At 40.4% G+C, this 17,091-nt stretch overlaps 2 protein-coding genes and 1 long non-coding RNA gene across 6 annotated transcripts in view; 2 read left to right on the top strand and 1 right to left on the bottom strand.

The window, feature by feature from the left end:
- Positions 1–17,091, top strand: part of TPO (thyroid peroxidase) — a 990,904-nt gene that overhangs the window by 763,497 nt on the left and 210,316 nt on the right. The gene's annotated exons all lie outside the window — the stretch shown is intronic.
- The window catches only part of SNTG2 (syntrophin gamma 2), a 204,359-nt gene that overhangs the window by 77,055 nt on the left and 110,213 nt on the right, over positions 1–17,091 (top strand). For 3 of the 4 annotated variants that reach the window (XM_083431681.1, XM_083431679.1, XM_083431682.1), the window contains exon 2: positions 4,994–5,131. In XM_083431681.1, the coding sequence (XP_083287807.1) occupies positions 4,994–5,131 (138 nt within the window). The remainder of the gene's footprint in view (positions 1–4,993; positions 5,132–17,091) is intronic. The other variant, XM_083431680.1, reaches the window with a different exon arrangement.
- Positions 11,765–12,179, bottom strand: LOC310673709. The gene is made up of 2 exons (XR_014509206.1): positions 12,062–12,179; positions 11,765–12,030 (listed from the first exon to the last, which is right to left on the bottom strand). It is a non-coding gene; the product is annotated as an uncharacterized lncRNA (long non-coding RNA).

Here is a 17,091-nt window from a genome sequence, read left to right as displayed (position 1 = left end):
ATAACACTGAGGCCAATGGCTTTTTAAGTCACATTATTGTCATGTCACAGCCATATAAGGAAGCAGCATGATATTTTGACAACATAAGTTTGCTTTTTAAAATATTTACTGTGTAAATAACATTGGTTGTATACTTCCAGAAGGAAAGCTCATTCTGGAAATTAATTCTCAGAAGCTCATGTATAGCAAATATACTCTTCTTGCAGTCAATGAATCGTGCCATATATATGGATGAGCTGTCTTTATGCCGTATAGTTCTGTGTATTTTTGTATTGACATACTGTAATCTCTTATCTAGCATGTCTTCACGTTGCTCCCACCCCCCTTAGGAATTACTGGCCTGACTTTCCTATAATCCTCTCCCAATAGGTTTCTTGTTTACATAATAAGTTTTCAAGGGCACCTAGTTTTGCAGCCTTGGACTTCTAAATGCTTTCAACTCCTGTTTACCTTTGTGATTTCTGGAAGATTTAAAACCATTTCCTTAATGGCACTTGGTGTACAGAACCAGGCTGCGCTGCTGTATTAATTTTCTCACCCAATCTCAGTGCTAAGAAAGGGGGCATCCCTGTGGCATTTGTGCAGATAAGGAATGAAGGCAGAGAGATTGCCATGCCAAAGATCATAAAGGGTGTGCGTTTATGTGCTGCAGAAATGAGAACAATTTTAGGAACATGCCATTGGTCCAGCTATCTCAGTATGGTCTACACTGACTGGCAGAAAATCTCTAGCATTTCAGATAGGGTTCTCTTCCAGCCCTATCTGGGGAGGCCAGGGATTGAAACTGGAACCTTCTGCATGAAAATAATACCCTCTGCCACAGAGCCCTTCCTCTATGCAGATCTTGGCTTGGGTATTCCAGGGCTGTTAACCGATCAGATTTATTCTATGGTGACTCTGCTGCTAGCATGGAAAAAAACTTTAAATCTTCATCTCAATGAAGAATTCAATAGAACCTTCACGTCACTGTGATTTATTCATATTCAGGATATCTAATCACACCATACTTGTCACAAATTATTAAGAGGCTATTTCTCTACAACATTCGTATTTTAGCAATACCTTTACTACCTGTATTAATCCAGCCTTGTAAATAAGCCCGCAAAATAGCCTGGGCACACATACACACACAATGTTATTAGCATGAAATTGCAGCCTACTAGCCTCTTAGCAGGTTTGTAAAAATATTTTGCCTTCGACCAAATGGTGTTCATCATTTACCACCATCCTGTTGCGTTTTCATTTTGGCTGCAGAGCAGGGAACACACATTTCTTTGTGACCAGCATGGAAACCAAGCGGACTGATGGGAGAGGTATGGAATGATCCGTCCCTCCCATGCTGGCTGTGGACAATGGAAACAGAGGGCACTCATGGCAGAGTGACTCATTGCTCTGCCCCTCCTCTACCAACCCACTCACTCACTTGCATAGAATCCCTTGTTGCCTGTGGCAACCAGCCAAGTTAAATACAAAGGTTGGGAGATAGCTGGAATCCAAATAATTGCATGCAGTTTTCTGTTTGCATATGCAGCTTCTCAATTCCCCATTATCACAACAGTTCCACGTTGTGTAACTTGGTCATCCCCACCAAGTTAAACTTGAGGCATATCCCATGAGAAGAGATTGCCACCAGAAGGACATCTGGTATCTTTCCCCCGCTTCCATGGAAGTGTTTTCAGCTCACATGAAGGGTGTTGGTGAAGGTTGTATCCCAACCATGTTTCATAAAACATGGTGATTGTTGTCAAAACTATTCTTTTTTATGGTTTATTTTAATTAGAAGGCAGCTGTTCTTTTTGGAAACGTGCTGAAAGCTGGAAACCTTTACAGGAAACAATAGCAAATGATGCATAAGAAGAGCCTGCGGGATCAGGCCTGTATAAGGCCGGCTCACCCATGAGGCAAGGTGAGGCAGCTGCCTTAGGCGGCAGGGTCCACAAGGGCAGCAGATCCAGCTTCCGAGCAATTCATTGGCTGCTGCCACTGATGCCGCTGCAGTGCTAGCAACAATTGCAGCACACTCCTTGGAAGCTGGATTTGCTGTAAATGTTGGATTGTACTGATATTCTTAAATATAACAAGGAGCTACAACATGCCAGTTGTCCATCCTAGCAACAAAGCATGTCGCTCAACGATGTTTGTAGTGAGGTCAATAGGAATAGAATAATTGAGTATGGGCAATGGTGCTTCCAAAGTAGCTAGCTGTCCATTAAAAAGTAAAATAAAGTTTTAAAATCTGAATACTATTAGTTACTACATCCTTCTTGCCTGTTTGTCTGCAAAGCCAAGCTTGTGAACATTGCAGCACAAAAGGTAAACATTAAATTCTAAACTATTCAAAATTATCTTCCAATTTAAAATAGATGTTTTATGACTTTTTTGGTTTGTTTTAAAACTTCATTGCCTATTCAGAGCCTATTTGGAATGTCGTGGTCTCTGTTCTAGCAATTTATCTACATCCTGTTGAGTGTTGGTCCTCTCTTCCCCCACCACAATACCTGTCCTTTTACCCAAAAGGATATTCTGAAAGTTCATTCTGAACATGTATTACTGAATTCAAATGTTTGTGTCTGATGTCTTGAGCAGAGAATGAGGTTGACAACAATCAATCATATCTAATTAGCTGGTGACACACTGTGTTTACAGTAATTAAACAAGCCATTACTGCTTACTTTCTCGTGATTAAGATCACACAGATTGAGAACCAGCTGTTAATCACTCCTGTTCCAAGGCTAATGTCATTAACAGAAGATGCCTACGTTATAACCCAGGGCTATTTTTAACAAGGTTTTTAGTTGAGAGACTTGATATAAGTAATAAATGAGGTGCATTAGGATCCATACAGTGGAAGATTTTGGAGTGTTGTGTCATCATTAATCACAAATTCCCATTCATCCCTTGTTTTGTGTTTCAGAAAATAACCTATACATAACCTCCACTTCAGCTTGAAAGTGGACAGAACAAACATAGTTTCATTTCATCATGAAACGTTGGCCCTGATATTTTGGATTATTTCTAAAAAAAGGTTTTTGCATGACATCTGATCCACAGTGTCCAGTGGTTCATTCATGGGACCCTCAGCTGACTTGTGCTTATCATGCTTATGTCTGTTCCTGAGAATTGAATGAAAGTTACAGATAGATGTACTAATACATAGCTATATGGATCATGGGTTTCTTAAGCAGTAGTAGCATTTGATATTGGTCTGTGTTTGGTTAAAAAATGTCCTCTGCTAAATAGTCGTAGCTCCATTAATTTTTCCATTGACTTCAGTGAGAAGTGGATTCCACACATAGATATCTATGAAAAATTTATCCCTCATATTTTTTTTAAAAAAACCCTATTGCATAATGTAACTCATATGCGAATGACATTTATTGTTTAGGCTTATTGCTTATAAATACAGTGGTACCTCAGGTTAAGTACTTAATTCGTTCCGGAGGTCCATTCTTAACCTGAAACTGTTCTTAACCTGAAGCACCACTTTAGCTAATGGGGCCTCCTGCTGCTGCTGCGCCGCCGGAGCCCGATTTCTGTTCTTATCTTGAAGCAAAGTTCTTAACCTGAAGCACTATATCTGGGTTAGCGGAGTGTGTAACCTGAAGCGTATGTAACCTGAAGCGTATGTAACCCGAGGTACCACTGTATTTTTAAATTAATGCAAATACGGAACAAAAACAGGAAGTCGTGTTTTTTAACTTAATGCTGTAGATCTAAGTAAACTTAAGCAAATGGTCCAAATTAAACTTTGTTCAACATTATTGAAGATGGAGGACTTGAATAATTTCTTGGAAGATGCATTCAGTCAGTTTTTCTCCCATATTGCATGACTGTTTAGTTGCTTCTAAGATGTGGGCCGGCTCTGTTTTGGGGTTTTTGGTTTTGGTTTTTGAGAATGCTGGCAGATTATACAGTAAGATAATCATTTCATTCAAATGTCTAAGATTTGAAAAGATCTACATTATGTTCCAGGATTTCAAGCAAGAATCTCTCCCATCCCTACTGGGAGGTGCCAGCAGGATTTGAATCTGGGGCTTCTGCTTGCAAGGCTTAAGCCACTAAGCTTAGACCACTAAACTATGTCCCTTCACCCATCACTGAGTGAATCTATGCATAGTATCAATGAATGACTTTCCTTTTAGCAGTCTTGTGATATTTCTTTTTAATGCTTAGATACCAATCTACTCCTGGTTTGCATTTCGCTACAGTTTGTGGCTAGATAAGTAGTTGTGTGTGTTTTATGCCTATTTCCATCAGAAGCACCAACTAGCATTTTATCCCTTTTCACAGCGGATATTTTAAGAGAGCAGAAGGAGGGGAAGACTTGCATAAACTTTTTGTTCATCTCTAAAGACTGAGCTCCCATTGCTCGGTACCTTCTCCTGCCAACCTAGCAGTTCGAAAGCACGTCAAGGTGCAAGTAGATAAATCCAGCGGGAAGGTAAACAGCGTTTCCGTGCGCTGCTCTGGTCCGCCAGAAGCGGCTTAGTCATGCTGGCCGCATGACCCGGAAGCTGTACGCCGGTTCCCTCGGCCAATAAAGCGAGATGAGCACCGCAACCCCAGAGTCTGTAGAAAGTGACTTTGTTCCTGTAGCATTAGCACAATGCTACACCAGCCGTGTTGTGTTGCAGAGGAATTTGATGACTTTTCTTAGAGGCGAGTTTGGGAGAACGAGACATTTCTGCCAAATACTTGTGGTGCAGGAAAAGCCTTCATTAGCTCACACTGCGAAACTTTGCTGGTATGCAAGAGCTAAAGTAGATGATAGGATTAAGCAGTTCATGAATATTGATACAGAATGTAACTTGAATATTTTCTGCTAAAGTGTCTCCTTACTACCTCTTACCACACAGCTTTGCCTGCATAGGTGAGATAAACTGTTATTAGGACACAGAAGACACAAATTATATATCATTGTTATTTTTAAAGGCTATGCATTTGACATCTTTGATCTGTTTTTCCCCTCCCCCCCATTACCTTGCCTCTACAGACAAAAACTGGTATTGCATTGCTATATGACGAAATATCCGAAAACGCCTATGAAATCCGACTGAAGCTTACAAAAGAGGTACTAACAATTCAAAAACAAGATGTCATCTGTGTTAGTGGAAGTGATCACAGTGCAAATGTAAGTGCTTCTCTAACTTTGTGCTCCCAACCATATGTTTTTTCTATCTTTCAAAATTACCTGAAAGTACACTGTTCTAAACAGGTAATATCAAAAGTGTGCCAGAGGATATGAATAGCTTGCCAGGTAGAAATAAATTCTTAAAGGTTTGCAAAGCGATAACAGCAGCAAAGGGAAATAAATGAAAGTATGTAAGAATTGGGAACCCCATTTACCTTCAGCAGTGTTTACCTTTCTGTAAAGTACCACCTTGGTCCCAATGAAATACTTTGATGAAGAGTATAGAGACACATTATGTTCTTCTCGGTATCAAATATTGATGCTCCCATGACTCCTAAGCTTCTCAGGTTCTCGTGGGATTTAAAATGGCGCAACTGCTTTTTCTTTTCCATGTGCCACTGAATATCCTAAGCAGGGCTGTGTCGATATCCTGTGATTTAGCATTTGAGCAGCTCAGATTCACATGCACTCCTACACAGATATTTGTGACACTGCTCAAAGGCACAGCCCTTCTGTAAAGTTTAAACATCTTTAAACTAAATGCGAAAGGTAGTGCTTTGGAGAGATAATGAAACTTTTTTGAACCTGCCTTGAAGCTGGGAGGCTAGGACTGAATTACACTTTGAACTATTGACAGAACTAATGTTTATTTTTTATTCTTTTTTTAAAAAAAATGTCATCTGGGAACACAGCACTGCATGTTTTCCTGCTCACCTATTTTCTTTCTTATTTACTTGTTTCTGAAAGTCATCTGTAGAACAAACTCGGGATAATAGGAATAGTTTATCTTAATGTGAAAGGGGACAGCGAGATGTGACCTGGGTAAGAGACATTCAGTGAACCGCAAGGTACTTTGGCAGACAGCATGACTTGCTGCTAAAGGTTCCTTCAGCTAAATCAGTTAACAGGCACCCAACCCTTTACTGAGGATTAGATGCTGCACTCTAATTGCAGTATGTCGCCTGTCGCTATGTACAGTACCAAGTTATTAATAAATGGCGCATTTTGTGATGGAAGATAATTGCCAACATGGACTTCTAAATGGTACAAAGGTGACATCCATAATTAAGTCATTTGGCACTTTGTGGTTGATGATAATTGCCAACATGGGTTTCTAAATGTTAAAAGGGTGACATAATATGCACACATGGATAAATGTTTAACCTGACAAAAAATGAAAACTCTAATTTATTGCACATATACCCCACCATTCCCCTCCCCCAGGAGCTCAAGATGAGAACGTGTTTCTCTCCTTCATTTTATCCTAACAATACTGTGAGTTAGGTTAAGCAGAGGGAGAATGACAGGCCCAAGGTCACCCAACGTAGACATCTTTCCCCTATGAATTCATTGTAGAATCTTTGTTGTTGTTGTTGTTAAACAATTTCAAATTGGAACATAAATTGTAATCACAAATAAAAACCCAAACCTTTGTAACATTCTCAAACTTTTGTTACATTTTGGAAATGCTAAAATCTCCAGCCCCTTACTGCACTTCCTAAACTGTCATTGTATAACAGATAGAAAACCATATTAAGTAGTTATTTTCTTTATCGTACACCTTAAAATCAAAACGGTACACTTCTATTTTGTTTTTTGTTTTTTTGTTTTTCATTTCTCATCTGTTCAATCTGGTTTATTTCCTTCCTGTTGCTCATCCTCTTCTTCCACCTTAGGGTTATTCCACTGATATTCCACTAATAAGGAATTCATGAGTACTCAGTGTTGAGCATTGCTCCCAGGAAATTAGTATCTACTCAGTCTTATAGTCTCCTCTGTAATCCCATCTATTTCCACCTGCTAGCCTTCCACTCTTTACTGCTTCAGCTTATTTTTGCTCATTATTGCAGACTTGTATAACTTAGGACACACCCACCCAGACAAGCCAAAGACCGCCAGCTCAGCTCTATAAGGGGCACACAACAACCCTCCTTTTCCACATGGCTTCTTGCTAACTTGTAAGGTGGTGCCTCTTTCAGCTGGATTATTGGGGACAGGTAGAGACTCCAAGTGCCAAATGGTAGGAATTCAGGATGTCCAATTAATTTCAGTAGATGGAGGTACTGAGGAGAAATTATATGAGGTGTCCCTGTCTTTAGAGGACGCAAGTCTCCTTGTTTCTCGGTACTTGCCCTGCAAATCTTCAAAATCTTTAGACACTCTCTCCCTGGAAAATACTTTGAAAGAGTATTCTCCATTCTCTGAAAAGTCTACTGGGTGTGTGCTCCCATGTGCTGTGTGCCTCACCATCAAGAAAGTTGGTTAAGCTATATTCTGAGCTGAGGTGCTTCAGTATGTGTGCTTCAGTGATTACTGCTCAGTTGAAAAGGCAGCTTGGCTGGTACACGATGATTCCAGATGGACACCTTTCATGAAAAGTATGGGAATGAGAGGTGAGACAGCTATGAAGACAAGGCCAGAGACAAGTGGGAGTTGTTGAGAGGTAGGTTTGAGTCCAAGCTCAGGGGCTGCTTCTGTGTCTTAGCCTTTTGGAACGTCCCAGAAATGGCCTGAACCAACCCCCATGCTGGGAGCAGAAGTCAGATGTGATGTTATAAGCAAGAAGGTAATGATTGAAAAGTTGGGTTTATTATTCAGAGTAGCTAAGGCTTTTATGAAAGGATAATGACTTTCACAGAGGATGATGACAAAATGGACACAACTGACTCCGGGGTGGGGGGTCGTAAACTGCATGAGATGTAATTAATCGCCTAGCTGAGAGAGAGAGGGCAATTATCACCCAAAGATAAAAGAAAGCATATCATTAATGTTGCTAGCTTGTAAACCATAAATCATTAATAACAGTGGACTTGATCTGTAGTTGTCTGCAGAATCTTTCTGGATCAGTAAATTACAGGCATATAGTTCAGATTCTGTTACAAACATTGATACTGGATTCTGCAGAAAGTTAGGCCTTTCTAAACAATAGGTGTCATCAAAACTGCCTTCAAACAGGAGCTTCTCATTCTCGTATCGGATAAGAAATAGTAAAACTCTCTGTATTTCACATGGCCAAATTACTGGGTGGGGTGGGGTGGAGAGAGCAGTCCACTTACCTTTTGTAATGGCCCTTGAAGCTACTGTCATTTGGAAGGATACAGGAGGATCAATATTTGTCAGGGGCAGGGGCACTTCATCCTCAGTTATCCAAGCCCTGTTCTTCCATCAGGTTTTCAGTCTCAAAACTTTCCTCTAGAAACTGCAAACATACAACATTTCTGCCACTTCACATGTTACTGTTATAATGTTACTCTATTTAGGCACATAGACTGCAATCCTATACCAGCTTAGCAACAAATAAACTCAATGGGACTTACTTCTGAGTAGCCTGAGACACATATAGCATTTGTGCTGCTAGTGTCACAATTCTCTAAATACAATGTTTTGTCTCAAGAAATTCTCACTTCTTCTTTCTGAACAAGCACACTATTTCGTATAAGCACATGATTTTGCTGTTTAAGTTAAAACAAGTCAGTGGTGATCATGTGTAAAACAATACAAGTACCCTTCTTTTTTTCCGACACCAAGACCAGTAATGAATTGTTACTGTTTCAATTTAGGATTTGCATTTAAATGTGATTGTACCTAATTCACACTTTCTGAAACAATATGCAAACTGAAACAGAGCCATCATCCTTCTAGATTTGTGCTTCTCTGAATTTCGCAATGTGGGTCTCCGGTCAGGTAAAACAAACAAACAAACAAACAAATATATTTATACCCTGCCCATCTGGCTGGGTTTCCCCAGCCACTCTGGGCAGCTTCCAACAAAATATTAAAATACAGTGGTCTGTTAAACATTAAAAGCTTCCCTAAACAGGGCTGCCTTCAGATGTCTGATATGTTTTTAAAAATGCACATACTAGGGCATAATGTGCATAAAACGCATATATTAGTGAAATTAACATACCCAAATGGATTGTATTTGGGGAGATAATTTTGCATAAATGTGAACATTAAGCAAAGTTTGCATATATAAAAAATGTGTGTATTAGTAGAAATTTGTACTAATATGCTGATGCATTTCCATGAGGACTCTGTCTGTCTGTCTGTCTGTCTGTCTGTCTATCATCTATCTATATACACACATACATGTGTGTGTATAGGAAACTGACGTGGAAAACAGAACTTAAGCTTGGGAGGGGGAGAGAGAGAAACCAGAATTGACAGATTCTCCCATCCTTAGTTTGAACATATGTCAAACTGAATGGATGTGAAGGCTTGCAAAGAATTCCACCTTTCCATTTGTAGTGTATTATCCTGTCCTTTGCAGAGATGATAGAAGTAGGTCAGGATAAAAGTCATGCTGTTTAGGAGATAAATGTAACCTTTCTCCTTTGTTCGTCCTTTTTTCATGATTGGTTTGCACTTCCGCTTCATGATAGTGAAGAGAAGCCTGGCAGCCTTCAGGTAGCTCAGTCATTGCTCACAGACTGATGTGACCATTTCATAAGATACGCCACACTTTCTACCTTAGTGTAGAAATTAGTTCTGCACATGGTGAAAAAGCTTCCTATTACAGTACCTAACTGAATGGCATGTGGAAGACTTCTGCATGGAGAAAAAAAATGACCTTGGCGCAGGCTAACCTGGTCGCTTGACACATCCTCCATATCATACTTTTTGGCATGTACAAGTAGAGACAATGGACTTAATGCACAAACTGTCTTTCATTCTTTAGAAATAAGCCTCGCTGTTGTCAATGGAAAAGCATTCCAAAGTAATGTTTTTATGTAGGATTGGAGTGTTATTTACTTTTGCATGCTTGACAGACATTCCATTTATTACATTACGGCACTAGGAGAACACGTCACGTGATGTCCCTGTTACAGATCCGCTGTGAACCGCGTTGATAACAACTTCCCCTGCCCTTCAAAATAAAAATAAGATATTCCCCTGGCTTGGTACACTGACACATGCTATGTTGCTCAGAACATTTCACCAGCATATGTCCCATTCAGTTTATTGCATTGTGCACTGACACATACAGAGCAACTTCCCTTCCCAAAATAGATGAAAGGAAGCAAAACATCCCTGATGCCTTTCGACTTGTACTTTGTAGCTGCTGCATTCCAGGTCAGGAAAATAATTTCTTTATCAATTCAGCATCCGTCATGAGTACGTCGGGGGGGGGGGGAGGCTTTCATAAGAACGTGGCTATTAGTGAATCTGATAGAAAAATCAAAATCACAAGTTGAAAACCGGGGGTGGGGGAGGGAATATTGATTTCATGTTGTGGCAGCTTTTCTGTTCCGAACAGCAATTAGTATCTCTTTTCAAGCCTGAGTGAAGTTTAAACCTGCATTACACAGTGAACTCTAGTTCAAAAGTAGTGGGTGTGGGTATGTTTACTATATATTTTTTAAAAGGATTCACATCACAATATATGTTCTAGGATAATTACTGAATAAATCAAGAGGCCAAATGATACCTGAAATAAGTCACAGCAGCAAACTAAATAATACATATTATTATTATTTTTTAAAGGAACTTGAAGTAGTTTGCCAGTTACATTTAGCATAATTGGACAGAACATAGCTAGCAATCTTTTTAAATATGGAGTGTGAATCTTTCTGCAGTAATAAAACTAATTACATGGAAAATAGAAAACTTAACCTGAGGAGGTACACTGGATCAACAGTTCTCAAAATACCCACCCAGAGCTACACTTAGTCTGCAGTGTATGCTCTGAGCTCTCCTGCCTACAAGGCTTGCTCTGTTTACTTTAATGGGGGGGGTGCATGCAGAGTTCCTTCTCCCATTAGAGTGACTGGGAAAGCCTTTGAGGAAAAGAAAACTCAGGCAAATTTTTTATAGATTATGATGCAGGGGAAATCCGCCTGTCTCATACAACCGAATGTGGATGCAATCAAATGACGATACGCGTTCTGTTCCCACTGAACTTGGTGGATACAACTGGGAAGGCCCATTTCCATCTAATTCTCTAGATCAGTGGTTCTCAACCTGTAGGTCCCCAAATGTTGTTGAACTACAACTCCTATCACCCCTAGCTAGCAAGGCCAGAGCTCAGGGATGATGGAAGTTGTAGTCCAACAACATCTAGGGACCCACAGGTTGAGAACCGCTGCTCTAGATGTAGACAACAAAGGGTAATTACATCTAGGAAGGTTTGAAGATTTTGCTTGGTTTTCTGTACTGATGCTGACCATCATCCTGTACACAAAGGAAGGTCTGGATCATCCCAGTAGGCTGCACTACTATGCAAGTCTACTCAAATGTGAATCCTGTTGAATGCAATGGGATTTATCACCTGGTAAGTGTGTATAGGATAGTAGCCCCTATTTCATTCTGTGAATAGGAAGGTACAAGTTTGAGTTCCGATAAGTGAAATACAGTGTTGATCTCATGTAAGTGTCAATTAAGGTAGGAGAAATGGAGCTAATTTTCTCTGATTCTCCCTCCGTAGCCCCTAACACCACTTCCCACAGTGTTCTGGAACAGATTGTGGCAATCACGGGGTATTGATGTTATCCCACCTCTGCCGCCACTTTTGTGGCGATCACACAGGGTCCCCGGACATTTAACGGTCTCTTGATCTCTGTGCCACCACTGTGCTCGCTTCCCCACTGCCACCAACCCGTTACTCTCTGGTAAAACACTGAGTCCAGACAGTTGTTAAAAGTGAACCAAAAAAACCCCAAGTTTATTTTACAAACATTAACAAGTTTAGGGTTTCTCAGATAATATTCCTGTCAGTATCTTAACTTTAGTTTCTTTACCAGCCTAGACCTTCCTAATACCTTCTGACTGATTATCTCAACTGACTGACTCCTCTTAACAAATTCTCTCACTCTCTCACACCAGACTAGCCCAACCCACAGACTTATCTTCTCTGTCTCTTCTAACTCCAGACTGTCTTCTCAGCCACCCTAACTCCCCTGAAAAAACCTCTGTGCTTAAACCTTATACACAGTTAACTCTGCCCCTTGGGTTCCCATTGGTTAGTCATTTTACAATTAGTTAACCCTTTCCTTATGAACCCAGTATTATGTCACACACCTAGGAGGGCGAACTCCACACAGATTTACTTAGTGCTGTGGCAGGAAGCAGGAGGTGGAGAAAATCAGCTCCCCTTCTCTTACATGAGTGGATGTTTCTACTGAATCAAAAGCCATTCTGGAAGCAGAACAGCACTAGAATAATCATCCAGTATGATTTTTTCCCCTTCTTTTAAAATGGATGTACTGCCAACTAGCCAGCAACAGCGCTTGTGGTGGCTAAGAAACAAAATGCTAAAACGAATTGCATCATTCTTTAAAAATCATTCATCTCCTGTTGCTGCTTTTATATAGATGGCATTGAGTGGTTTGTTTGCTTTTGCAGTTTTTTTTAAACGTATCTGCATATAGAGAGCACAGTAGAACAATGTGCCGGTGGAGTGTTTTTGTTACCAGAGGCTTCCAGCATTTGACAGCACGGAAAGATGAAGCAGAGACAGTAAAAAAGGGATTACAGTAATACCAGCCCATAATCCAGAACTTCCATTACCAATCGTCACTCATGCACATGACTAACAACTTCTGTTGCAGGAGATAGGTCTGTGGCTGGGATTAGTTTTCAGGAAATCTTCATCCAATAAAACTTTTAAAGCACAACAATCAGGTCCCGTCCTCCCACAAAATTGCCTTTAAACTGGGCATCTTGGGTATAATTTACTTCATAGTGGAATACTTTTTTTAAAATAGCATAGTATTTCTGCTATACGGTTGTGGAGGTATTTAGATGTTTAAATATATATATAATGAAATGAAACCCATGCATTCTTGGTGGAGCAGAATGTGCTGGCAAGGAATAGCAGGTGGTAACACTTTTCAAAGTCAACAAAAGCCAATGAGAATCTCTCTGCTCCTTCCCCAGTGGTTAATAGTAGCAGAGGGTGAATTTCTATCCAGATCACAGGAAGAAGAAGAAGAGTTTGGATTTGATATCCCGCTTTATCACTACCCAAAGGAGTCTCAAAGCGGCTCAAACATTCTCCTTTCCCTTCCTCCCCCACAACAAATACTCTGTGAGGTGAGTGGGGCTGAGAGACTTCAAAGAAGTGTGACTGGCCCAAGGTCAAGCTCCCCATGCAACATACTGTAGCCCCAATAAAAAACAGGATTTCTTTCTTTCTTTCTTTTTTAAACCAAACAAACTGATGTGCTTCAAGTTTGGTATTATGTGTAGATTGACCCCCAGTGGAATTACTTAATATTTCAGTTAAAGGAACAGTATTCACTCTACAGAGCAGCTATTTAGACAGATGTATAAACTCTGTGCTCAGAATAAAACAATGTAGGAATGAATCTGTGGTGGAAGAATGGGACTATGCCTTACAGCCAAAGCTTTCACTTCATAGATCAGAATATGTGCATGGAAGGCATATATGTATTTGCTCTGAAATCTCATTTCACAAGGAATGGATTACACACTGGATGCTGTATGGAGATAGGCTTCTGTGCACACCTGCAAATCAACATATGCAGGAGACCCAACATATGGGTCAGCAGGCACAATCCTCTCACCTAACACATTCACTTATATTCCTGGAGCCTACTCACAGCTGATCGAACTGCCACTCACCATCCCACATGGATGACAAAGTGGGATTCTGTGAGTCTGGAGATTTTTTGAGGGTCCTTAGCTGCAATTTTATGCATGCTTCTAAGCAAGGAAGGTGAGCTGAATTCACCAGGTGTACAGAAGCAGCTCACCAGGTGGGGCAGAGCTGCTGTGCTGTACTAAAAAGGAGAAGGGCAAAGCAATGAGTCAGTCGGTAAGGTGCAAACACACCAGCAGGAGTGCTGGATTGGCTCAGCTGAGGTGTTTGCACTGTGCTGACCTCCTTGCTGCCTGAACCACCCCCATACCCAGTAAGCAACAGTGACTCACCTGCTGGAAGTTCTGCCCCACCCAGTGAGTAAATACCGTATTTTTCCATGTAGAAGACTAGGTTTTTTTCCTTAAAAATAAAGTCAAAAATTAGGGGGCGTCTTATACACGGGGCCATCTCCCCCCTCATTTTCTTAAATCTGAGTCCCCCGTCTTATAGACGGAAAAATATGGTAATTTGTGAGATTGAATGATTGCAATCACAGTGTTCTCTGTGGACCTTTCATGCTTGCCAGAATGACTGAATGAATATGCATATGAATGCTTATACTATAGCTTAAATGCAATTCAAAATAAATAACATCCTTTTAAAACATGTACAATGAACTCAATCTTTTGCAGACTTAGAAAAATTATAAGGTAGAAGTAAATACTCTTGTTTTAAAAGGTTTGCAAGTCAACGCTCATATTGTGATTTCTTTCCCCTGTTGAGTACTTTAATTAAAATAACTGGCATTTAAAATAAGTTAAGATTTAATTGCTCATTTCCCCATTATCTGGATATATTTAGATACTAGTTAATCAACCATGTTGCTAATTAACAAAATTCAACCTCAAAATATTAAAATGCTGCAGTCCTTCTTAACATTTGATTTGATGCCTTACGAGATGATAGATTCTGTACATCTGGATTAAATATCAGCTATATTAGTTAAGTGTAGCTGGTATGCACATATTCATTAAAATTTAATTGCAGAGCACTTTCAGTGCACTACTCTTTATTATTTCTTTTCTTGAATGACTAATTGCAATTTGTCAGGCTAAATAACTGTAATCTGAGACTTGCAAAATGTCCTGGTTTGTGCATCACAGTAAGCCAAACTGTCTCACTGGCCCTGTGCAAATGTGCTGGTTCTCAGAGCTGAGCTTGTAGCTGCTTTCCTCCTCTCAAGTTCTTTTAGCTCAGTGCAGCAGCTAAGCCAAAGTTTCCCTTCACGTGTCATCTGAACCCAGGATGACGGTTAAGGAGAAGAGAGTTTGGCTGCCACACTTAGCCGAGCCTAAAGGAGCAGATCAGCTGTAAGCCCTGCTCTGGGAGCCAGCATGCTCATACTAAGCCATGGTTTGGCTTAGCATTACATGCAAACTCGACCAATTTCTCAGATTCAGTAGTCCCTTAAAACTGGTGCTGAGATGATGATGTGACCTCGCTTTTCTGATCCCCTTTGCAAGCTATGGAGGCAAAGCAGCATTTTCAACTCAGTTCCCAGGCGACTTCAGTTGCTTCTTTAAATATATTTTAAAATATTCAACCAGAGGAAGGGGATGGGTGGGAATGTTACCGTGTCTTTCCAGAATTCAAGCTCACTGTACTTGTAACTGAATAAAAGCCATGCAGTTGGTTTGGAATCAGTGGTGTGCCATCAGTAGACTAGGAGGGGAGTATGCTAGTTCCCTAAATGTCCCTGGTAAGTTAGAGTATTAAAGCCGGGCATCTCCTTTCCTAAGCCCGGGAAGCTTCTGCTTGGCTTAGGGAGGAAGATGCAATGCTCCAACAGAGTCCAAGAGAAGAGGAGGAGGAGGAGGAGGAGGAGGAGGAGGAGGAGTAGTAGTTTGGATTTGATATCCCGCTTTATCACTACCCGAAGGAGTCCCAAAGCGGCTAACATTCTCCTTTCCCTTCCTCCCCCACAACAAACACTCTATGAGGTGAGTGAGGCTGAGATACTTCAGAGAAGTGTGACTAGCCCAAGGTCACCCAGCAGCTGCATGTGGAGGAGCAGAGACGCGAACCCGGTTCACCAGATTACAAATCTGCCACTCTAAACCACTACACCACACACACACCCTCCACCTTCTCAATGCCTGCCCAGCTTTGGGAAGGAGGCAACAGGGCTCCAGCATCCTGTCAAAAATTCTGGCGCCTCCTTTCCAAGGACTGGGAAGCTTTTGCCCGGATTAGCGAGGGAGGTGCAATGCCTTTCCTCCCACAAATTGCCTTCGTAAACTGGCACCTCTGGTCCTAACTGTTCCCTTACGAAAAATTTCACTGCACACCACTGTTGGGAATGTTGAACTTGCTTTGCTCGTACAGCACCAAAGCAATAATGCAACAAATTCTGTCCTCAAGCTGATGATGTCAGTTTCTTTTTCATATATGCGTCAAAATAAAACTCTGCAGAAGCCTTTGTGGAAATTAATCAGACTTACAAGTGTTTCCTTAGAAAACAAATCAAGCAACAGTTTTGGTAAAATGAAACGTAATATAATAAATATAATATAAATATCCAAACAATAATTTTCCTCTCTACAGAGTGAATAATAATAATAATGATAGCAACAACAACAACCTTGAAATATCCAACCATATCTGCTCCCGGTGATGGGAAAAGGCATTGCGGCTACAGCTGCACTCAGCATGTTGCTAAACAGTATTACTGTGCATTTACTGTCAATAGATAAAATGAAGCTCTTCGTGTTCCATTATTATGTCAAGTACCAAGAAAAGTGAGCATGAATAAAATGTCAAAAATGCAAGGTGCTATTAAACGTGAGATAGATTGCTACAGAAGATGTCCATAAAGATTTTATCTCACGTACCTGCTTTAAAAAAAAAAAAAGTATTGAAGAAATAACCATGAGAAATAGATTAATCTGAGTGGGGTAGCTCATTGCAGGAAAGTCAGCTGGATATGGAAAAAGATTGATTTGAAAACTAAAAATGGAAATCAAGGGTATAACTGATATCAGCAAAGAATACAAACTTTTGTACAAACATACACCAGAAGCAATGCTCTGTATTTTTAAACTTTCAGAGATTTGACAAGGGCAAACCAGAAAATTTTTAATTAAAGCTTATCAGTCCAATCAAACATTTATATTGTTGCACCCATTCCTTTAATGAGACTTGGCATATTGTGCTCACAGTGTGGTCCTCTGCAAGTTTACTCAGAAGTAAGCCTCATTGAGTTCAGTGCGTGTATAGGATGGCTGTTCAAGTGAGTAAACCACATAAAATTCAATGGGACGTGCTTTAGAGTTGACAAGCATAGTTTTCTGCGGTCAGTGGCTCCAATGGCACAAGCTCCTGTTCATATCAGTGAACAGTGGAATAGTCTGAGCAA

Source organism: Podarcis tiliguerta, assembly GCF_965153285.1.
Source record: "Podarcis tiliguerta genome assembly, chromosome: 3".
NCBI classification, from domain to species: Eukaryota; Metazoa; Chordata; class Lepidosauria; order Squamata; family Lacertidae; genus Podarcis; species Podarcis tiliguerta.
This window is presented reverse-complemented; position numbering and strand designations above follow the sequence as displayed.